The sequence below is a fragment of the Denticeps clupeoides genome, chromosome 13 (assembly GCF_900700375.1).
Source record: "Denticeps clupeoides chromosome 13, fDenClu1.1, whole genome shotgun sequence".
NCBI classification, from domain to species: Eukaryota; Metazoa; Chordata; class Actinopteri; order Clupeiformes; family Denticipitidae; genus Denticeps; species Denticeps clupeoides.
In genome coordinates this window covers 2,402,498-2,427,038 of record NC_041719.1, presented here as the reverse complement: position 1 = coordinate 2,427,038, position 24,541 = coordinate 2,402,498, and the positions used below count along the sequence as shown (strand labels likewise).

At 48.8% G+C, this 24,541-nt stretch overlaps 1 protein-coding gene across 1 annotated transcript; it reads left to right on the top strand.

Moving 5' to 3' along the window:
• Nucleotides 1-807: 807 nt before the first annotated feature.
• Nucleotides 808-6,886, top strand: phb2b (prohibitin 2b). The gene is made up of 11 exons (XM_029000176.1): nucleotides 808-904; nucleotides 1,554-1,683; nucleotides 2,184-2,268; nucleotides 2,342-2,421; nucleotides 2,989-3,173; nucleotides 4,334-4,463; nucleotides 5,500-5,603; nucleotides 5,684-5,761; nucleotides 5,914-5,990; nucleotides 6,383-6,448; nucleotides 6,536-6,886. The coding sequence occupies exons 1-10, from the start codon at nucleotides 884-886 to the stop codon at nucleotides 6,402-6,404; spliced, it is 912 nt and encodes a 303-aa protein (XP_028856009.1). The 5' UTR covers nucleotides 808-883; the 3' UTR covers nucleotides 6,405-6,448; nucleotides 6,536-6,886.
• Nucleotides 6,887-24,541: the final 17,655 nt, after the last annotated feature.

Here is a 24,541-nt window from a genome sequence, read left to right as displayed (position 1 = left end):
AAAAGTGGAGACCTGACCTCCACAGTCACCGGACCTGAACCCAATCCAGATGGTTTGGGGTGAGCTGGACCAACAAGTGCTAAACACCTCTGGGAACTCCTTCAAGACTGTTGGAGAAGCATTTCAGGTGACGACCTCTTGAAGCTCATCGAGAGAATGCCAAGAGTGTGCAAAGCAGTAATCAGAGCAAAGAAACTAGAATATAAAACATGTTTTCACTTATTTCACCTTTTACATTTACAGCATTTACCAGACGCCCTTTTCCAGAGCGATTTACAATCAGTAGTTACAGGGACAGTCCCCCCGGAGACACTCAGGGCTTAGTGTCCTGCTCGGGTACATGATGGCAGTAAGTGGGATTTGAACCTGGGTCTTTGTTACACACTAGGCTACTACCACCCTACTACCACCTTTTTTTGTTAAATACATAACTCCACGTGTGTTCATTGGTATATTCTCACTGAAGGCATCAACATGTAAATGGTCATGAAAATAAAGAAAACACGTTGAATGAGAAGGTGTCCAAACTTTTGGCCTGTACTGTATATAAATGGTGCTTGAATGGAGAACTGGATGTTTAACGGGTGTCGTTTCATTTGAATAGAACAGCTCCAAATGTCATTTCCACAACAGTGATCTACGAAATGTCAAATACGTTTTTTTTTTTTTTAAATCATTCATATTTGTCGCGTTATTTAACAGTGAGGTGACACCCCCCTCCCTCTCTGGAGGTGAAACGGGAAAAGTCACTTTGCGCGTACATGCGCGCCGCCATGTTTCTTTTTTCTTTTCTTTTAATAGACTACAAATCCCAGCAGCCCTCGCGGCCGGCTCTCCAGAAGGTGTCCGTGGCGACAGGCGACCTTGGATTCCGAGCGCAAGCATGGCGAATAAAGAGCCCAACGTGAGTACTTCTCGTCTTGACGAAAGGCTCGGAAAAGCGGTGACGTCTAACCGACTTCAGCTAGAACGCTCCCTTTGTCACGAGCAAAGCAGAAACATGCTGTAAAGCGTATTTTACGTCACGTGTGTTCGTGAAGCGGTGCCGCTCGGTGCATGTGTCCGCCGCTATGATTGGGAGACCTGGCTTGTTTGCGGGCACATGGCGTCTTGCCGCAGCCAGGGACAGCGACGAATACAGACTATTCGTCCGCGACGTCTGAATATGAAGCGCAGTTCAGTAATATTCGCGCCGGAAGACACGTGTCTTCGGCGCAACTTGGCTAACTAGCCGGCCAGGCTAGCCGCCTTTTATTAGGCCGCGTTCAGATTTCGCGTGTCGTGCGTTAATAAAACTCGCCGTCTCGTTCCACGTCGCGCCTTTTTTTTTTTTTATCCTCGGCCCGTGTACATTATGTCACCGCCGCGCATGTCACTTGTAGGCGGTGGCCGGCGCGAGGTCGGTGTCACCGCGGCCGTACACCGTACATTCCTTTTTAAAGTTCACCTATTAGTCCGAGTTTCTGTTGTAATGTCCGGTTTTCAGTTTAATTTTGGCTCTCTGTTTCACCTGAGACGAATGATTTAAAAAGGCCCGTCTTCCCTGTCAACAGAGGATTGTCCAGCACCTGAGGGACCTGGCCAGCAGGATGTCCTCCGGCTCCAAGGGGGCAGGCTTGGGAATAAAGCTGCTTGTGGGCGCCGGAGCCATGGCCTACGGCCTGAAGGAGGCCATGTACACAGGTGCGTCTTCGTTCGGGTCGCCCTGATGTCCCGAGACCGCGTTCGCCGCCACTGAGAATGAAAGAAGCTGCACGACACACTGAGGCGGTGTCCTGCGTCCTCGCGTGCCTTTTGTGCGCGAAGGTGGTGCGGGTTCGACTCATTCTCGGCATCTTTATGCAATGTGACCTGCGACTAAATAGACTAAAATGGATCATGCATGACAAGTGAACTTGAAACCTGAGTGTCAAGTCTGTTTGCACAGTGTCTGTAAAATAAACAGCCACGTAAAGATGTTCTAGTTCAGAAAGACGTGTTTCAGGACAGCCGGCTTCACGCCTGGAGAACAGGGAGTGCTCAGGCTTTAATAACGTGATGAGGAGGTTAGAGGTCACGTGTAGGTCAATGCAGGGTTGCAAGGTAAGACGATTAGAAAGTGCAGATTACTGCGTGCTTTAAACCTGCTTTTTAATTAATTGTGTGATTTAATTGTGCGTCTTTTGTAACGCTGACTGTGGCAGTGGAGGGTGGACAGAGGGCCATCGTCTTTAACCGAATCGGTGGAATACAGGCGGACACGGTCCTGGCTGAGGGCCTTCATTTCAGGTACCGACCTTTTTGGGCGGGTGGGGTTCGTGTCACCGCAATTTGGCTGGCTATTGACCGACTTCGCCCTCAGGATGCCGTGGTTCCAGTATCCCATCATTTATGACATCAGAGCCAGACCCAGGAAGATCTCCTCGCTGACCGGAAGCAAAGGTGCGTTGCAGCGTGGGCGCGATCTGGCGTCACACAAACCCCGGCAAGTTGTCAGGCCTTCTGTAAACCCGCCGGTCTGTTTCCTGCAACAGCAACAAAAAAAAAATGTTTTATTCATACGCGTTCTCCTGGCCACGTGACGAAATGCGAGTCTGTTATTATAATTCGCAGTTTGTATCTTGTACAGGTCATATTAATTGTTTTAAACCTAGTTCTAGATTAAAAGGGTATTTGAAAGGAGACTGAAAGAGAAACAGACAATGCACTGTTAAAAAAAAATATATATTATTTCGTTTTTAATCATGTTTCAATTCAGGGTGGTAGTGGCCTTGTGTGTAACACACTCGTCTATGAACCAGAAGACCCAGGTTCAAATTCCCACTTACTACCATAGTACTACAATTCCCACATACTACTCCCTGAGCAGGACACTTAACCCTGAGTGTCTCCAGGGGGGGACTGTCCCTGTAACTACTGATTGTAAGTCGCTCTGGATAAGGGCGTCTGGTAAATGCTGTAAATGTAAATTCTTGGACGTCATGACTCAGGCTATTGTGTGTGTGTCAGACCTCCAGATGGTGAACATTGCCCTGCGCGTGCTGTCCCGGCCGGTGGCCGCCAACCTGCCCGTCCTGTACCAGCAGCTGGGGAAGGACTACGACGAGCGAGTCCTGCCCTCCATCGTGAACGAGGTGCTGAAGAGCGTGGTGGCCAAGTTCAACGCCTCACAGCTCATCACGCAGAGGGCGCAGGTACGGAGAGGCCTTCAAATGCTAGAGGCGTTCGCACGTTTTACGAACTCGGCCGTCCTCCCAACTCGCCCTCAACCAGCCGTGCGGCGATCTATGAAACCGATCCGGCGTAGCCGTCTGGACGCCTCCCGCACTAAATCTTGCATTTGTGCTCTCTGTTATGAAAGTGAAGTGATTGTCAGTGTGAAACACTGCAGCACAGCACACAGTGACACGGTGAAATGTGTCCTCTGCTTTTAATTATCACCCTTGGTGAGCAGTGGACAGCCATGACAGGCGCCCGGGGAGCAGTGTGTGTGGGATCTGGATTCGAACCGGCAACCTTCTGATTACGGGGCCACTTAACCGCTAGGCCACATATGTAGGCCGTGCACAGTGGTGGTTTTGCTAAGTGATGGCTAACTTTGTATGGAGGTCACGAACAATAAAACTTTTATTATTTTTGTGTTTTATTTATTTATTTATTTTTGCATCAGGGTTCTTACGGTCATTAAAAACCTGCAAAAAGTCATGGAATTTGAAAAGAGAATTGTCCAGGTCTTGAAAAGTTTGAGTACGAAATGAACATGTAAAATTCTGGAAAAGTCTACGAAGTACGTAGTTCTCGTAAGAGTTTTTTCCACGTTGCTTCCATATTCCAGCACCTCCACAGCTGCGTATCTCCTTTAAAGTCATGTAAATTATAGCTGATCTATGCCGGAACATGATTAGGGCCATTTTACTCACTGTCGTTTAAGTTCAGCTAACAATATAACAATGATACATATGGATTTTTAAAATTTTTTTATTTCCAAATTTACATTTGAAAATATGTTCTTATCTTCTTATGTCTTATTTCTTATATTCTTTTTTTTAAATGTATAATAATCCTGTAATATGTTCTGTGGTTGCTTGCGATATCTGCAGCTCCAAACCTTGGGACGTAAACCAATCTTTATAAACCGCATCCAGAAGAGTCATGTATTCGGATGTCTCTGTAATTGTTATATCGTTTTATGGATATTTAAATTAGTAATCTCAGTTTACTCGTTCAGTTCTGTTATCGGATCGATACTCCGCGTCGGCCAATATTCGTACTTCAGTTATTGGCATCGGATCTGAGCAAGCCGGATCAGTGCGTCCCCGACCTCAACGCTGCCCGCCTTTTCTCTTTCGCCCAGGTGTCTCTGCTCATTCGCAGAGAGCTCTTCGAACGGGCCAAAGACTTCAACATCATCCTCGACGACGTGGCCATCACGGAGCTGAGCTTCAGCAAGGAGTACACGGCTGCCGTAGAGGCCAAGCAAGTCGGTACGTGACCCTTTAAATCGTTATTCCTTGTTTTAAAGCAGAGATTGGCCCGAAGTGACGTCGCAGTTGGATCCCGACAATGACTTTGTTTTATGTGACCATTCGAAACACCGCAATGGCAGCTGCCTCTGAAACCCAAGATGGAGCACGAGCACGAGATCTGCCGAACCTGAACTCGCTCCCAAGTTGTGCAGTGTTGGAATTCTGTGGTTTTTTTGGAAGCCAAACTGTTGATATAATTAAAAGAAGCATCAAAATGTGATTTGACCGATATCGCGATTGCCATGTAATTTGGCAATTTTTGACGCCTGTTCAGTATTCACTATACGTATTAAAAACTGTATCGTAACCATACATTGAAATATATACTATATAGCACAGTATAGTATATACTATATTCTATACTAATATATATATATATATATATATATATATATATATATATATATATATATATACACACACACACTATATAGCACTCCACAAGTTGAGAGCCAGTGTCCTTGCTTGCATTTAAAATGGGCGTGGCTTTATGTTGGGATGCATCTGATTGGTGAGCGTGATCGCCTTTAATACAGGGACATCAACGGAACGAGATTTAATAGTCATGGCACCTGTCAAGCTCCGCCCATTCAGCTGCATGCACGCACTGTTCGGCGCTTTCGCCGCCAAACGCAAGCCGCCCTGTCGCTGCAGCTGCCTCTCTTCTTCCTGCATCCGCAATGCTCCAGCCAACCCAACATGTCTGCACATGCGTCCTCCCGCAGCAGCCCTGACAATAATCGAAAAAATTATCACAGTTGTTAAAAAAAAAAAAAAAACTGCCTTTATTCAAATCGTGATTTCGGTAAAAAAAAAAAAATTGTTCCATTGTTCAGCCCTAAGCCAAAGAATCTATGAATAGAGAAATATTTAATAAACCCCTATCTCCATTGCAGTAATAGCGGAATGTAGCGGAGTGGTTATCGATATCCGCAGTGACGTGCCAGGGTCTTGACTTTTAAGGTTCCGCGTTCCCCTGTCTGTCTTACCACAGCTCAGCAGGAGGCTCAGAGGGCGCAGTTCTTTGTGGAGAAGGCCAAACAAGATCAAAAGCAGAAGATCATCCAGGCTGAGGGTGAAGCTCAGGCGGCCAAAATGGTGAGAATCTCTTATCTGCGAATCTTTTTTTTTTTTTTTACCCGAGCAGTAACCGATTTTCACCGTCCGCTTGTGCTCAGTTGGGAGAAGCCGTGACTAAGAACCCTGGATACCTGAAACTTCGACGAATCCGGGCCGCCCAGAACATCGCTAAGACGGTAAGAACCGAGCTGCTAACGCGCTCCACGTGGCCGGCGCATTAAATGCTTCCCATCTGAGGAGCGGCGGAAGTATTTCATTTCCTCGCCGGCGGCCCGGGAACGCTTGTAAAGCCTCGCCATCCCGCTCAGAAAGGTTCTCTGTGTTGCAGGTGGCGGCTTCACAGAACAAGATCTACCTGAATGCGGACAGTTTAGTGTTGAACCTCCAGGACGACTCTTTTAATAAGTAAGTGTGTTTGGTTTTTATTTCGTTCTAGTGAATGTGACACCACACACACAGTATAATTTTTACTGTTATCATTGTTGAATACAAACATTAATTACTGTTGTATTTTTACATGCATGAACTGTCACACCTCTTCCTCTTTTATTTTTTTTTTTGGAAAATATTAAAAATAATGATGATGGGGTTTCCATTGATTCACCTGGGCAACCTTATAATAGCCTAACAATTGCAGTCATGCTGACTCAAAGTGGCTTTTATAAAACGGTTTGTAATCTGCACCAGTTCCATGAATCCCTCACTCATCCAAGCTGTGTGTCTGTTCCGTTTGAGCAGAGGAACCTCCTGGCTGTGGATATTTATATGCTGTTAATCCTGACTTCTCTTTCTTCCAGATTGTCTCTGGGAAAGAAGTAACACGAATGCATTCCACAACGGCCATAAGCAAGTGTCTGTCGAAGGTGCCCGGCTCTAATTGTCCTATGACGTGATGTTTCAGCTCTTGGAGGCTGAAGGTGATCATGCTCAACTACGTCTTTGTGTTTCAGTGTTCTCCATTTAGTGAGCGCAGGATCGATCTACTGAAGCAAGTTTTGTTTCCTTCAAGATTGTAAGTTCCAAACAGACCCTGTTCAGTTCTCCGGGTGGGAATCGCCTCTGTGATTCTACGGATTTGTCAGATCTGGCCTGGAATCACTCATACGTTTCATTGAATTATAATTTTTTGCTGTAAAATTATTAAGATTATGGACATGTTAACATTATTCTGACATTCTTATCGATCATGTGACTAGACGAGTGTATTTTCGGAGTGTTTGTGGCTCCTTTAATGGTATTGGGGTTGTAACTTGAGAAGGACGGCACTATAAAACAATAAATTTTATATTTCAATAACTATACACTGATGTGTTGTACTCCATGCTTCTCTCACTCTCTTTCCTCCCTAGAATAAAGGGCCGGAACTTTAAATGTTGGCAATTAGTGCCTGACCAGGAGAGATCGTTTCATTTTACCACACTTCTCCAAAGGGAAGGGAAGTAATGATGCACAGCACACAGTGACGTGGCATTTAACCCATTACCCTTGGTGAGCAGAGCGTGGGGACCTCAGCGGCACCTTGGCGCTTCGGGATTCGAACCCGCAACCTTCTGATTCCGCTTCCTTACCTGCACCACTGCCCCAGTATAGGTTTAGTTGCTGAACTAACTCACTTGCTTTCATATAAATCTATAGCTATTTAGCCCCAACCAAGTCTTCTGTGTCATGGACACATACAATCAAATATAAAAAAAAAGGACCAGTAGCCAAAATCAGCACGAAAAACAGTGCAAAAACCTTTTATGTCATGAAAACGGTTTCCCAGGATAAAAAAAATCCTACAGCTCAGTTGTACTTTGGCCATTTCGCCTCTTGATGGCCTCCTTTCCCACGCTCTCGCTGTAAAATATCCTGATCGGAAGAAGCCTCAAGGCTTCTCTTCAGGTCAAAGTCTGGTTTAATGCGGACTCTTTCATTTATTTCAAAGAGAAGTCCCAATAGGTTTTAATTAAGACTATGAATTAAAGTTTAAATTAGAAACTAATCAGCCTTAAACCCCAATGCATGTGTTCTCTCTCCTACATTCTTTTTACCTGGATAAAGTTGGATTTGTAATGTTTTGAGACGTTTGACTGCAGAAGGCTCGCTAAAACCTGTCTAAAAAGATGGGCTATGGAGCCGAACAGGAACTATATATACCTTTATATATATATATATATATATATATATATATATATATATATATATATATATATATATATATATATATATATATATATATATATATATATATATATATATATATGTGTGTGTGTATATATATGTGTATATATATGTATGTGTGTGTGTGAAAAGAACAGAGCTGGCCGCCCTCCCCCTCCAAATTGCACCACCCTCCTCCATCTGGCCCCTGTTTTATCTGCTCCGTCTGTGGCCCCTGCAGCAGGCCGGCCTATTCATCCCCGTCCAACCTGCCACAAGGGCCCGTGCCCTCCCACCGGCTCCTTTCTCACCGCGCCCCAATTGGCTCTTTTGTGTGCCGGCATTCTTCAAACGGCGCCAATGAGCAGCTGCTCTGAGAAGGGGAAGCGGTGGGCTTCTGCAGGGCCGCGTGTGTTTGCACGTTGTGAAAATCAGATCGTAAAAGCCGAGCGCGCCGGAGCTCTGGGGAGGTTTTGCCATCTGGGCCGCCGCGCGAGTCGTCTCCATTTCACCAACACGTTCCGCTTCCTCCGTCCGGCACCAGTCAGCACTTTACCCAGGAGCTAAAACTGGGCCGGAGGCTTCTTTTTTTACTTAAAATAAATAAAGTTGGGTTTTTTTTCTTTTCGGTTAGTCTGAACACGTGCCGAGCAAGGTTGTGCCCGGCACCGGCCGCGGCCTCGCTGTAAACAAGCTGCAGATTAATGGATGAGGAGGAGAAAGCAGCTGACAGAGAGCACTTTTTAATGGATCATCGGAGGCTCCGCTTAAGCTCTTATCCCAGGATGTTTTTGTCTGGCGCATAACTGGATCGCGCTGATGTCCTTTTGTCTGCGTGCTCGGGCATGCACGCATGGTGAGGAGTTCGAACAGTTTATGAGCATGCAGAGGAAAAAGTGCAGACTTAACAACAGCGATAAGCCCCGTCACTCAAAATCACCATTCAAACATGCCGCTCATGAGCATTTATGCAAATGTGCCGAAGGGTAATTCTTAAAACTTAAAATAAATGTAAAAAAAGGGTTTGCGGTGAATTATTTCTCCAGTCAGTCTAGAAACACCTGAAATGATTTTTAAGGTCAAATATATTCTGGTGCAAATGACATTTTTCTTTGAAAATTTTAAGCATTATTTACCTTAATATTTTTCCTATTCTTTTTTTTCCCAGATGTGTGTTGCCCCTCTTGTTCAAAAAAATCATAAAACTTTTTTTTTCATCTTGCCAATTTCTTATTCTGTTGAGAACGTTCAGCCTTTCATATCATAAGCAGCCTTAAGTCAGAGGCTATAAATAATTAAAACACGTTTACCATAATATACTCCCCAAATCCCTTGACTTTTGGGTCTGAAACCCCGTAGGTTGTGCTTGGCCCTGCTTCAGTTCCTCATGTCTGCCACAAGGTGGCGCGGCGCACACATCTCCACGCTACAAACATCCGGATATTCGTTTCATGCAGGGACATCTTCAGGGACGCGGGTGCCATTGTCGAGACTTGATCCTGGACCTCTGTGCCGGGCGGCGGGTCTCGTTGGAGGAGGGGGGCCCTGGCCTCAGGGGCCGAATGCCGAGGGCCACACGGGCATTCACGAAGGCTGGCTGTCTGCCTGTCGAATGAAAAGAGGCTTACAGGCCCTGCCCTCCGCCACCAGAGCGGCGCATCGACCTCCGTCCTCCTCCCGCGGGTTCTGAAGCCGGCCGACTGAACGGGGCTCTTTCTGTGGGGACAGGAGACCCCGGGGGGCCCACACCTGCTGGGCCGCCTGCGCCCCGCATTCATGAATTAAAGGGAATGAAAGGAGGGCGACTGCCACACTTCACTCCCTCCCCTCGTCCTCTCGCTCGGCAAGACGGGGAGGCAACGGGGCGGGAGAGGGGGTAACACACCCACACGCGCGCGCGCAGAGGACAGCCTTCTTGCTCAGCTGGTGTGTTTCCATGGCAACACTGACCTCACGCTGTGACAGGCGGTCTGGGCTGGTTGCCATGGAGACCAGCCATGACATCAAACCTGAGCTCCAGTTGCCATGGCACCACACCTTCTGGCTCAGCAGCTATTTCTGTGCGGCGCCGTGAGAGAAGTTGCAGCGTCCCAGTTTCCCGCTTCGAACCCGCTGCCGGCACCCCGCAACTGTTAACCGCGGCACTGAGGGTGTGGGAGTGGGAGTGGGAGTGTGTGTGCGCGTGCGTGTAAACATCAGCCCTGCAGCACTTCCCCCACAATTACACGACTTTTTCCTGTCCACTTCGGAACAGAGCACTGATCTGTCTGTGTGTGTGTGTGTGTGTTGTCAGCACTGAGCCTGCGTGGGGCTCCAAGGACGCGTGAAGGATTATGGTCCATGCATCTAATCCAAAGATGGCGCTGTGGGTCATTCAGCGTCCTTCAGCAAGCACACACACACTCGTACACGCACGCTGCCTCTCCTCGGCTCCTGGCTCGGGTTCGTCCAGCGTCACGTCGGCTCTGCTCGTCTGGAGAACGAAGCTCTGATGTTCCTCCATGGTTACGATGCCAGACACTTTCTGTGCTGAGAGGAGTGTGTGTGTGTGTGTGTGTCCCAGTTATTTGCACTCCCTGTCTGTAATTTTTTCTATGTCAAGGTCAGATTAAGCATGCAACCTTTGTCTAGGTGTGTGTGTGTGTCTGTGTGTGTGTGTGTTGTCATGGGGCTAATTAAAGGTGCGACCAGATATGTGAAGGTTCTCACAAACAGCAGACGAGGAAAAAAACACCCCACCCGCCCTATTATGATGAATGATGGTCTCTCTCTCTCTCTCTCTCTCTCTGATCTGTCTCGCCCCGTTGCTCCACCTCCCCACGGTCTCCCCCCGTCTCCCCGCCACCGTATTACGGGGTCTCGCCAGTCAGACCCCCCTGACGGACCGGCGCTTGACCTCCGGGAAGCTGCCCCGCCCGCCGAGCCGCACTGCAGTCCGGGGATCTGTGTCAGCAGCCTGTGTTTTATGGGGGTGCGCGGTTGGATGCCGGGTGGACGCCCCACTTCTGCTTTTCCGCGTGTTAGAATGAAGTAAATTAAAGCTCGTCTTTTTTTTTTCTTCTCATCTCTCGCTTCATCTCAGGAAGGAGTGAATGTTACTTGTCAGGGACTTTCCACCTTTCTGTCCCTCTGCCGCACCTTTAACAAACTGACACCTTCGTTCATCACATGCACACGTCATGCTGGAGCAAGGACAAGGACACACACTCTCCTAGGAACCAGAAGACCCAGGTTCAAACCCCACTTACTACCATTGTAAAGTAAAGTAAAGTGAATGTCACATGTGATACACAGCAGCACAGCACACCACACAGTGAAATGTGTCCTCTGCATTTATCCCATCACACTTGGTGAGCAGTGGGCAGCCATGACAGGCGCCCGGGGAGCAGTGTGTGGGGACGGTGCTTTGCTCAGTGGCACCTCAATGGCACCTTGGCGGATCGGGATTCGAACCTGCAACCTTCTGATTACGGGGCCACTTCCTTAACCGCTAGGCTACCACTGCCCCGTGTCCCTGACCAAGACACTTAACCCTGAGTGTCTCCAGGGGGACTGTCCCTGTAACTACTGATTGTAAGTCGCTCTGGATAAGGGCGTCTGGTAAAAAGGTGCCCATGACATTTTTTGACATCTAAAATGTGGTTTAAGTTTTACAACAACTTTACCGCAATACAGCACAATAATTGAAGATGTGCTCTCAAGTAAATCCTCATGGAAGTTGCCTTTTTGTGTCAGGGTCCCCGGGACAATGACCATGGAGTCTCGCTGGACACTTTCCATCCTTGATGTGCTGCGGCGGGAGTCATTTTCCACTTGGACTGGATATAAAGGAAGTGTGCTTAGCCTTAGACTGTGCACTTGTTACCGTACTTTTGTGCATCTGTGCTTTACTTTACTGTAGTTCCACTACAGCTGAAATTTCAATGCGCCGACTACATCATGTGAAATGCGCCATTATTATTTATTCAGATGTTCTTATAAACGCACCACTGTAGGCTTGGGGTGAAACAGCACGTCGATACGCTCTATACTGTGTATATGGAGTTATTGACAATAAAGGTTGTTTAAGCCCAGAATGTAATAGACATTTATCAGACATTTACAGCATTTACCAGACGTCCTTATCCAGAGCGACTTACACTCAGTAGTTACAGGGACAGTCCCCCCCTGAAGACACTCAGGTTTCAGTGTCTTGCTCAGGGACACAATGGTAGTAAGTGGGGTTTGAACCTGGGTCTTCCGGTTACCCGCTAGGCTACTAGCACCCCATTTTACTCTAGCACCCCATTTTAAATAAAGGAAGTTATGTTGTACCTTGCCCAGCTACGTGATCCTGCTGTTCTATTACTGACCTTTGACCCTTTTTCACTCTCACACTTTCCTCCATTGTTCCAAAAAGGCCAGACCGGGGTGGGGAGGAGGAAAATCCCTATGCTCGTTTCCTCATTCCGTCTGATGGTGAGTGCGTGGCACTATTTATCTGGCCGGAATCATTTGGTCAGCGTTTGCACGAGAAGGTTTTTTTTTTTTTTTTTTTTTGAAGGAAGTCTCCTTTTGCCGCCTTGTTGAAACGGCTTCAGTATTCTCTCAAGGGGCGTGACCTCTGTGCCAAGGTCGTATAAAGCGTCCTCCTCTCGCTCTCGCTCGGCACCACCCTTCATGCCGTCGGGGCTTTGGGCCAAAGAGAAGCTCCTGATTCGATTTGCCGGCGGTAATGACGGGGTGCGGCAGGCTCAATTGGGCCCAGATGGTTCGCAGGGGCGCCCTTAAAGTGCTGCTTGTAATCTGCTTGCGGCGCTGACTCTGGCGGTTGGCGGGGGCGGAGGCCTCCGGATGAGAGGAGGAACATTTATCACGGCGCGTAAAACCAGACACAGCAGACACCAGCTTTCCTGGGTTCCGGGCCTTCTTCTGTTCACCAGATGTCACCGGACTCCCGAGGTTCTTCTTCCCACCCAAGCAGCACCCAACTTCAAAGCCGAAGGAATTGCCTCATCTCCCGGATCCTCAAGCTTTTTCCCTGGAAGTGGAGGTTCGGTGTTGTTGTGGTCACGCCTCTTCATGGGAATACAGCCCCATCAGAGGCGTGACAGCACTTGTTCCACTATGAGCTGCTGGTCCAGACCGATTCTGACCAAACATCTCAGCGTTGTTTCATCGGACATCTGCTTCAGGCGCTCTGCTGTCGCTTGTTTGGGCTTTTATGACTTAAGACCAGACATAAGTGCTTTCATTGGAAAAAGTTTAGTTCAGAAATAAATATGCAGGAACAATTGTGGTGCAGTTTGCTAGGTGCCCGTGCTTTTGAGGAACTAAAAAATACATTTGAGATCATATTGAACTAACGGGCTGATGTCTGTAGAATTTGAGTGGAAATGTGTGAGAAATTGAAAGTTTTTAATTCATTTAATTATCAAATCTGGCAACGCAGCTCTGAAGTTATCTCAGCTTTCCATGAAGAGGATGGAGCTTGTTTCCTGTCCTAGCAGAAACAATGTCCTCTGCTTTGGTTGTGGCTGCTAGTTTGTATTTATGGGAAAGTTCTGTGCTGGGATGGTGGTGAACAGTTTGCATGATCTTGCAGGTTAATTAAAGCATATACACACGCACACACACACACACACACACAGACACACACACACAGTGTCGTGTTTCTCTGGAGACGCCATGAACAAAAGGGTGTCAGTGGGCTCCGTTTGCTGTACGGAATGTTGTCCTCCTTTCGCTGTTACGTTCTTGCTCTTCGTTTGTAGGTTTAGTTTAAATCTGCGCCGCCAGCAGCAGGTCTTATTGGTTGGGTCACCCCCGTCATCACCTTCAATAATGGTACGCCCCATTTCCACAGCAGAATGTTTGAAATGGAGATGGGAGGACAGACGAGTCTCCGTTAGCGAACAGCGAATGCGTATTTATTGCCCCCCTCACCACCACCACCACGTCCCTCTCACCGCCTCGCTGTTCCGGCATCAGCCCGGACACGTTCTCACTGGTTCTTCTTTCAGCTGTCTGGTGTTGTGGTGCACGAGCAGACATCAAACACACACACACACGTCACACAAGGCCCACGATGCTCCACATTTACAGGGGCCTGCACTTTCTGCCGGCTCCGAACAGGAGGGTGTCCTAAATGGGGACTTTCCTCCAGCGTTCGGCCTGGGAACTCTGCAGACGAAATAAAACCAGGGCAGGACTGTTCGCGGTTTTGTGTGGTAATGAGGTGTGCGGCGGTGGGATTATCGTGTAAAAACCACTCCTCGCTCTACTATTCCGCTCGGGACGTACTGTCCAACACGTATGTAGCTACAGTGACAATTGCACTTGAGTTAAAAAAAATAAAAAATTAAAAGTTCTAAAGTAACGACTTTCAAATGTACTTCAGCATCAGAAATAAAAGCCCAGCGATTTATTATTGGCTCTAACGGGCTATTTTCTAATAGGATGCTTGCTGTAACACTCGTGTTTATGAAGAACGCACCCTGTTGCAAGCGTTCGACTCTGTACGTTAACTTCTGATCGCCAGATCGGATTTACTGGAATATGAACGGCATGAATGCCAAAGAAAGACATGTCGTGGCCAGTCATAACCGCGTAGGTGCGCATATTTTTTTCGATATTTTCTTCACGCACCTCCCCGCGCGGTCGGGAACTTGCTTAGTTTTAGCCTGTTGTGTTTTTTTAATCCACGTACCGGAGTAAAAAAGTTAAAAACCGGTCCCGTTCCATTAGAGCTGTACCAGGCGGCCATGACTATTAAATGCGGTCGGTTTGGTTCGTGTTAAACCGCTCGGCTTGGTGACGTGTCCCGTCTTGTGGACGCCTGAGGCGTTTGGGAATTTCGGCCCGTTGCAGGTTGGTTACAGTGTCAGGTGACTCCGCGTTTATTCTGCACGCCAGAAGGCCCGCGGCGGTGGGAACCGGGACCGGTGGAAATGCGGGGGACCGAATTGCCGTTATTCCGCGTTCTGTTGCGACCCTGAGCTTGACCCTGCAGCGGCAACACTCTCCCGCTCGTAACGCGGACTCGGCGCAAGGCGGCTTTGCCTCTGTTACCCATGGCGACGGGCCCATGCACGTTCGCACCTCCGAACACATTCCGAGAGCAGAGATCGGATTCTGCGGTCAGAGGGAGCGAATGAAGCCACGACACCAGAGCGCCGTGGCTCGGCCTACGTATCCCTACCCGTGCGGGAGAGGAAAAGGGCGGGAAAGTGGAATCTGAACGTAAACAGTCAGGGGGGAGAGATGGTGACGTGCGGGTGTGGTGGAGAGGAGGAACTCGACCCGCCTCCACCCCTTCTGTCGCTCAGCTGTGATTAATGTTCTACTAGCGGATGCCCACGGTGTGTGTGTGTGTGTGTGTGAGGGGCGGCCTTGTTAGGAACGTCCCCAGAGGTGTCCAGAGCCGTGACCACAGAGAGTCCCGTGTTCTTGCTTCTCGTTGGCTATCGTACCGGGTGGGCGGGAACTAGATGTTTCCCCGACTACTCGGAATCCGAGCAGCGCAGCATTTCAACACGTTTTTAACTTGTCCAGAAGAATTATCTCCCAGTGGACGGAATGGAATGAAGTTATCTGGACGAGCCTGGCGTGTCTCGGCAGAAACCCGACATGACGACCATTAAGGCAGATAAGCTGATAAAGCCGGGGTCGGGGGGGGTTTATCAAGATGCGGCGAATCCTTGAAGGGCGATGTGGGCTTTGTACGCCCCCTTCATGAATAGGGGCGGTTGTGGCCTAGCGGTTAATCCGGACCTGGATTCGAACCGGCAGCCTTCTGATTACGCCTGTCATGGCTGCCCACTGCTCACTCAGGGTGATGGGTTAAATGCAGAGGACAAATTTCACTGTGTGCACCCTGTGCTGTGCTGCTGTGTATCACATGTGACAATCACTTCACTTTACTTTACTTATCCTTGCCGCTGCTGCAGAAACAATTTGCAACTCACGTGTACGAATAAGTGTGCATTTACTAAACAGATGTGGCATTTTGCTGGTTTTCAGTGACCTTCGGATATAAAGAAAAGCTCCCAATTGGCTCACTTAACCGGCAAAAGGACATGAATCATTTTTCAACTAGTTTTTACGTTATTTAACAAAAACAGCTCGTGACAATTTTTGAAGTAAATATAAAACATGGTTCCCTATGTTATGCTGTCATCCGTGTTTTCCAAAATGCATTAACACAACGTCACACATTTCCTCTGGGCACCGCGGGAGTCTTCGCTCCCTGAATATTCCGGTGCCTGCATATTCTCCACAGAAAGGGAATCTAAGGCCCGGGGGGAAGCTCGTTTCGAGGGCGACCTACATTCTCCAACTACTGGCACAGTCTCTGTGGGGGTCAAGTGTGACGCTTTGGGGTGCGCATGGTAAGAAAGGCAGAGCGGAACCTGTCACCTGGGTGATTGGTGAGTTTGTTACCTGTTACGTCACCAATTTCAGACTAGTGGCTTCAGTTCGTGGGTCTGGTTGAGCGTCATGTTCTAACACCAGTGAAAAAAAAGGGAGGGACCAGGAATGTACTTAACAAAAAGAGGAGACCTGACCTCCACAGTCACCGGACCTGATCCCAATCCAGATGGTTTGGGGTGAGCTGGACCAACAAGTGCTAAACACCTCTGGGAACTCCTTCAAGACTGTTGGAGAAGCATTTCAGGTGACGACCTCTTGAAGCTCATCGAGAGAATGCCAAGAGTGTGCAAAGCAGGAATCAGAGCAAAGAAACTAGAATATAAAACATGTTTTCACTTATTTCACCTTTTTTTGTTAAGTACGTAACTCCACATGTGTTCATTCATAGTTCTGATGCCTTCAGTGAGAATCTACCAACGTAAATGGTCACGAAGGTAAAGAAATCACGTTGAATGAGAAGGTGTCTCCGAACGTTTGACCTGCACTGTGTGTGGATTACCGTGCATGTGAAAAACACGCCCCCCACAGCACATTGCGAGCAGCCGCAGAGGTAAGTGGCCGCTGCGCCCCGCCGCAGGGCTGCAGAGATGATTTCCATGTTCATAGCTGCGTTGGCACATGATCTTTATCTCGGCACGGGCGTCTGATTGATGGTCTCATTACGCCGGCTTGTGTTGAAACTTGAAAAAGTGACGCTCGCCGCCGACGTGTGATTGGATGGAGGACCCCCGTCCCCCCCCCCCCCCCCCCCCGTCCCCCGGCCGACAGCCCGTCGGCACACGACTGCTGCTTGCTGAGAAACGCTCTTCCTCGTCACCCTGCCACTTTCGCTGCCGTAGCCATGGCGATGCACTAAGTGTCAATTCCATTTTGTCCGGAGTCCAAGTTTGCATCGGTTGGCCAACCTCGCCGTTTAGGGCCGATTTGATCTTAATTGGACGCGCGGCCTCATCTGTCTGGAAAGCCTGGCGAGGACACGTGACCGTCCAGGAAATAAGTCATCCGCCATTTCTGAAGCTAGAAAGGGAGTGAAGTGAAAGTGAAGTGATCGACCATCATTGTTGTACACTGCAGCACAGCGCACGGCGACACGGTGAAACGTGTCCTCTGCATTTAACCGTCACCCTTGGTGAGCAGTGGGCGGACATGACAGGCGCCCGGGGAGCAGCGTGTGGGGACGGTACCTTCATCAAGGGGACCTCAGTGGCACCTTGTTGGTTTGGGATTTAAACCCTCCGATTACGAGTCCGTGCTTAGAAATTATTACGACAAAGATTCTAAAGGAAAAACAAGTTTGCCTACAACTTCTGATTATTCTGATTAACTTCTTTGGGGCAGTGGTGGCCTAGGGGTTAAGGAAGCGGCCCCGTAATCAGAAGGTTGCCGGTTCGAATCCCGATCAGCCAAGGTGCCACTGAGCAAAGCACCGTCCCCACACACTGCTCCCCGGGCGCCTGCGCACTCAGGGTGATGGGTTAAATGCAGAGGACAAATCTGACTGTGTGCGCTGTGCTGCTGTGTATCACATGTGACAATCACTTCACTTTTATTATTATTCTTTTTTATTTTAAAATGGTTTTTTTTAATATTATGAGCTTCAAGATTGTGACAGAGAGCAGCATAATGGCAGAGTTACCAGTTCCAACTGGAAATACTGGTTTCGGCGACTGCACCGTCACTGTAACCGCCCACGGCGTTTATTCCTCAATAAAATAATATCCGAAGGGCATGCTGAGCGCTGAAGTGAAAGGTGCCCGAAGTGGCAGGTTGAAATGCACACTCCTGGCGCGCTATTACACTCGACATGACACTCATCATTTATGCATGATCCTCCCTCCCTCCGCCTCGCCGGCAAATGCACGGCCGTCGAGTCCATTCGCGACAACAACAGTTGCACATTTACATCCCGGATCTGTTAAAAACACAAGCCCCGCCCCCTTTCACATCTGGTTCAGATTATTATGTTCAGACAATGTTTCTGGTTCAAAATTACCTTTTTTTTTATTAACCCGAGATATTATTTATCCCACTTCCATTCATGGGAACAAACCGCGCCCGATTTTACAGCCGACTGTTCTCAGTTTAACCAAAATAACTTCGCTGAAGCATTGGGCCGCGTTGGGACAGCAGGTGGCTTCCCCGTGGTGACCGAGAAGGGGATACAGAGCGGGGATCGACCCCGGGATGAGGAGGTCTCACACACACACACACACACACACACACACAGAGGTGATGATCGTGAGTGTGCGAGCACGAGTGACCTGCAGTTGTCCACGCTTCCTCAAACTCTTCCCCTGGACGTGGACCCTGCAGACCGGACGTCTCACTTTTTCTGCGCTGACTTGTGCGACCACAGCAGTTCCGAGACTCTTTGGAGTGAGAAGGAACAGAGAGAACACACCTGCCACACTTTATTCAGGGCCCGGACTACAGCAACGCACAAGGAAGGGACCACGCGCTCCGTTTATTGTCGCCCGCACCGGCACCTGTCGGCTTCCGCTGGCAGCAGAAATAAGCAACAGACTGACGTTCATCGCTGGCTGAAGGTCCACGCCACTTACCGCTCCTACCGCGGGACGCCAACGACCGCCTCTCTTTACATCCTTCAGGTCCGGTTACTGGAGGGAGGGAGAGAGAGAGAGAGAGAGTATGTTTTACATCACGACAGAATCAGTAACCGGTTATTAAATAATTCAGAGCGCAGCAGGCTGGCGAGCAGGTGAGTCGAAGGTCCCACGAAAAGAAGAAGATGGAAGAAAAAAAAAAAGAAAAAAAAAGGAAAAGCCCCTCCCTCCCCGTCTCACTTCCTCCTCCTCCTCCTCCTCCTCCCTGGCTTCCTCCATCAGGCCCATGTATGGCAGGAGCCTGGTGAAGTCAAGTTCCAACCACAGCCTCATTTTGTTAGGCCTTTTCCCGCCGTGGGACGGGGGGACGGGGGCAGGAAGTTGTGCACTGATAAGGGATAGGGGCTTGTCTGGACAGGACACATTCCTGGTCTGCAGCCTCGGCCCCGAAAAGCGTGAGAATGTGCTAAAAGCCCCGTGGCGGCGGAGCAGCTGCTCGTCCTGTTCTGTGACATTAACGCTGACCCAGATTCCAGAAAGGTCACCCTTGCTCGGATTATTAATAACACTGCGGCCAGTAAGTCACGTTTTCACTCTGGTTCTGCACCAGCACCGGGGCCACAAAAACCTGCCTTGGGAAGGGGGGGATTTGGAACTTTTCCATATTTTTCACGATTCTTTTTTTAAACGTCGCCGAGACGACGTCGACACAGAAAAAGCGGACCAGCGAGAGACCCGGGACGCCGTCGCCGAGCGGGCCGGAGTCCGGATCCGCGGCCGGAGCGGCGCTCCGCGTTTTGCGCGCCGCCGCGAGTTGCGCAGTGTCCGGCTTCCGCGTCCTTGTCTCCTCCTCCGCTCCGCCATTTCGCATGACGGGAAGGCGACTTCTCCCCCGCCGTGTCATGGAGGGCCGGGCGTCCGTGTGTGTCGCGGCCGAGGTGGAGGAGGACATGGCGACATGGCGCACTTTACTTCTTTTAAAGCTACATATCTACCTGCCCATATATATATATATATATACACATATCTATATACCTACACACATATATACATATTTATATTTTTTATTTTATTCTTTTTAACAGGGATTAGGTTTTATTGCGTTGGTTTTCTGGTTTGTCACATTTTCTTTTTAATCGAATGTATTTACTATGAAATATTTATTTTCCGGATTTGAATTAATTGGCGTACTCGACCTCCGCGCGTTTTTTGCTTCTTTTTGCTGCGTTTTGTATCCCGACCTGATCGCGCACTTTCAGATTTTACGCAGCGCCTTCACACCGGCGGCCACGCAGTTTCATTCCGAAGAAGGGGATCAAACAAACAAAAAGCCCGAACCGAATCGAAGCTCCGCGGCGCCATTATTCCTACTTCGTTTTGTTATCAGTGTATACGCGGGCGGGGGGGCGGGGCCTGGGGAGGCGCAGCACTGCGCCTGCGCGACGGACTGCAGCATTTAGCCCCGCCCGCCCGGACCCCGGCGACCCTGACGGTGTCTGACGCTCCGACGCCTCCCCCAAAAAAAACCGGGACGTGGCGACCAGGGTCACCCCCCGGCTTCATACACGCTCACCCACAAACTTAATAAACACAACGGACGCCGGTTTATAAACGCCGAGCCGGTTTATTAGGGGGCAGCGTCGCTGGAAAGTCTCCGATTGGCCGAGGAGAAAATGCGGAAAGGAAACCTTGGGTCTATTTTTTTTTGTTAATTATTGCCAGAATGAAGGTTTAACTTTGTTTGCAGAAGAACTTTGTTTCGTGCCGCACGTTTGCACGTTCACGTCGTGATTATAAAACCCCCATCGTGCTTTTAACGCAGAACTGTTATTGGTATGACTTAATTCCCCATTGATATGATAAGAAGGTGGTCCCGGGGGCATTTACCCGAGGAAGACCCCCTCCCCCGATCAACTTTCCTTCCGCAGGCCATACGTGCTTTTATTTAAAGCGCCCCCCCCCCCCCAAAAAAAAAGAAAAAAAAACGTTTAGTTTTTTGTGTTATTAATCTACATTTTCTTTAAAAATACAGTTGGAAGATGGGTGCAGTGACCGTCTTTCAACACAAGGTGGCAGCAGCGGCGGGGTGATTCTTCACCCGGGTCCGAGCTGCAGGGCTCGTCCACGGGTCACAAAAGCCTTTTGTATATTCATTTCTGCAAATATACAAGTTTGAGGTTATGTCTGGTTACAAAAACAACAACAACTCCACACGCACAAAGCCTCAATACGCAGTGATTTTAAAGAAAAGTCTTGCGTGTTAACAAGGGCCCTGGAACAAAGGCGTTGCCTCCACCCCCGTCCCAAAACCCCGGAGGGACACCCCATCATTAGCCGACACTGGGCCATGTGGGAAAATATTGCTTTGTTTACTGGTGCGTCCTGTGGGGCAGCCATGTGTTTTCTCCATATACTTACTATTCATTTATGTACTTCCAGCGAAGACTGGAATTGCTGTTAAAACACTATATAGATCCATATCTACCATGATTTAAAAAACGGGCTGAAAAGCTGCAGTAAACAAGTTTTAATTCACAGTGTAAGTGTAGTCAGTGCTGCAGAAGAAATAGTTTTTCATGCCATAACGTCATGTGTTACTTCTGCAATTCTGGTATGAAGAATGAATAATCTCTGTAATTACTGTTATGCTTCTTGAGTCAGTTTTTCTGAAATTGGTTTGAATGGCGTCTTTATCGCCTTGCCTGGCGACTCGTCCCCCTCGTATCAGGATTCCAACCATCCCTGCAAACATCTGCTTGTCCTCCAGCGCATTGTCTCGACTGCATGAAGACCTAGCGTTGCATCCAGGACCTGCTTTTATTTGCGTTCACGTGGCTGTTCATGTCCTGCACAAATGTGCCGTTTCCACGAACACGAAGCGTGCAATTATTCACACGTTCCTCTCGCCTGCTTCAGTCCGGCCTGAGAATACTGGACCAGGCTGCTGGAATCAGGCAATTATAATAGGACCTAAAAAAAAAAAAGGTAAAAAACCGCAGGCCCCTGTGCATTATGGGTCTGACCACTAGAGGATGTCAGAGTGCTGGAGATGACCTGCTCCTGGTGGCCGTCACCTTGCAGGACGGTGCCAGGCCCCACGGTCCCCGCCTTCCATTCGCTGTCCTGAGCCGAGAGAGGACGAGGAGACGTGTCTGGTGTGCGAGCCGAGGCCGAATCCCTCCCGAGCATCTTAAGTACCAGCTCACTTTCTCAGCCGAGCCGTCTCGGTTTTATGTCTTAAAGTCCATTAGAGCAGAGAAGTGCGTCCTCAGAGAGAGCGCGAGGGATATAATGCTTCCGGGTTCCGTATTTCTCACGCGAAGGTGTTTTATCACATGATTATTCAACATTTCTGGCCTATTGCAGTTGGTCCCTTCAATCCTGTATAGATTAGAGTATTAAAAACAGGGTGGAGAAGGGAGGAGATGGACGTGGTGACAGGAGGGGGTTTGTGAGCTGCCAGCCATGCCTACAGGCTCCTCCCCTATTTGAACAGACATTAAAGCTCATCTTCTGGGCATCAGAAAGAGTTACAGACCAACAGAAATGGCCTGGTGGGTAGTTAGTTCCTCCTCTCCAGGCAGCCACGTTTTCTGTTTCTATCAGCTTCTTCTGGGAATCCTGAAGACACAATTCCAGTGAACCACGCCGCCTCCAGTCCAGCCTTATTCTTTTTTCATTTAAACGTGCACAGTGAAGGTCATAACCTGCTGACCCTGGGGTGACTGCAGTGGAAGATGGGTTCTGGTGTCTGGGTTTACTGACACTTTATTGGTTAGAAGACCCGGTTCTGTGTCCTGATCTGGTCTTTCACCTCCTCCTCCCGGGGTTCTTGCAATGCTAAACCAGACCTGTTTTGTGTGTGTGTGTGTCTGACCCGGGTAAACCGGAGTGAAAATGGATGGAGTTTAATCGCACCATCTCCCACTCTCTCTCCGTCTCCAGTGTGCAGGGCCAAAAAAATCCCAAATTGACGTTTAAGTGCTTGCATGGCATTTGCACCATTAATGTTTCATTTCCTCCGTGATCCCCTCTTATCGGCGCAATTTATCGGCCGCGTGCCATTATCTCCGTACGAGGGAGCGGTTTGAGCGGCCTGATGCGGACATGCGCCAGGCTTCCGTCTGAAAACTGCGATGCCGGTCGTCCAGTGGAACAGTGCACACAGAAAACTGGACACAGTCACACTTGATCTGGGGCACCAACATATGTAGGTTCGATTGTTATTCATTTGCTAATGACACTAGTAATACGGTAACGATTTCCACGGATTTCTACACGGCCCAAAATGTTTGATTGGTTGCGTGCATGTCTGAAATGCGTGTGCAGGTTCTCCACTAGTTTTTGCACATTGTTGTCAACATGCATAAAACCTCAAAAATAATTCGTTGTTGATCATCATTCGAGGGCACAGGCTGGGAGGTCACGATTGCAAGAGGTCATTTAAATTTACGGCATTTTCCCACCAGATAAGTAGTGACTGGGACTGTCCCCCTGGAGACACTCAGGGTTCTGTGTCCAGCTCAGGGACCCAAAGGTAGTAAGTGGGGTTCGATCCTGGGACTCTGTGCTCTTCTGGTTCATGGGCGAGTGTGTAACATCCACCCTATTGCACAGCACCTTCATGCAAGTGTGTAGGGAAAGTACTCAAAATTTTCACTCTTGGTTATATTGCAGCCATTTGATAAAGTCATTTATGTGCAAAAATATTGACAGATTTTTGCAGATTTATTAACAAAGAAAAACTGAAAGTATTCTGCACCGTGTGTACATTCATTAAAAAATGATTTTAGCAGATGGCTGCAGTGGTGGCCTAGCGGTTAAGGAAGCGGCCTCATAATCAGAAGGTTGCCGGTTCGAATCCCGATCTGCCAAGGTGCCACTGAGCAAAGCTCCGTCCCCACACACTGCTCCGCTGTCATGGAGCCCACTGCTCACTGAGGGTGATGGGATAAATGCAGAGGACAAATTTCACTGTGTGAACCGTGTGCTGTGCTGTTGTGTATCACATGTGACAATCACTTCACTTTATGACAAAGAGTGAACATTTTGAGGGGGTCTGAACCTATTGTATTTCCAGCTTTGGTGAAGTACAGGGCGGCCGCGGTGACACCTGGCACCGTAACTTGACCGAGCGTCTGGGAAGGCACCTCGCCCGGAGAAAGCGCCTATCGAATGCTGCGCCGTCCCTCATTAGCTTAAAAGCCGGGGCTTTCGGCCTCCGTGTCCGTCTCGGCAGGGTCCCTGTCCGCCGCCGCGTCTCATTGGGAGCAGCATAATGAGCTCGATGAAGGCCGCACTTACTCTAATGACGTCTCATTCTGCCACCCTGAGATAAATTTCCCCTAAAAATGATTATTCCCATAACTGAGCAGCCACCATTTGATCCCTGAATGTTGAAGGCAACAGAATGAGCCACTGGGACACCTGATATCATACGAGGACAGCGGGGTTCATTTCCCTGCATCGAAATGCTCCCATTAATAGTAGAATACAGAGAGTTTCATCACTTCGCAGCGGCCAGCAGCATGCGGGTGGTAGTAGCCTAGTGGGTAACACACTCGTCTCTGAACCAGAAGACCCAGGATCAAATCCCACTTACTACCATTGTGTCCCTGAGCAGGACACTTAACCCTGAGTGTCTCCAGGGGGGGACTGTCCCTGTAACTACTGGTTGTAAGTTGCTCTGGATAAGGGCGTCTGCCCACTGTTCACTCAGGGTGATGGTTAAATACAGAGGACAAATTTCACTGTGTGCACCGTGTGCTGTGCTGCTGTGTATCACATTACGTACTGCGTTCTTGCCAACCTTGCGAATTAGCACATTGAGCACATTGC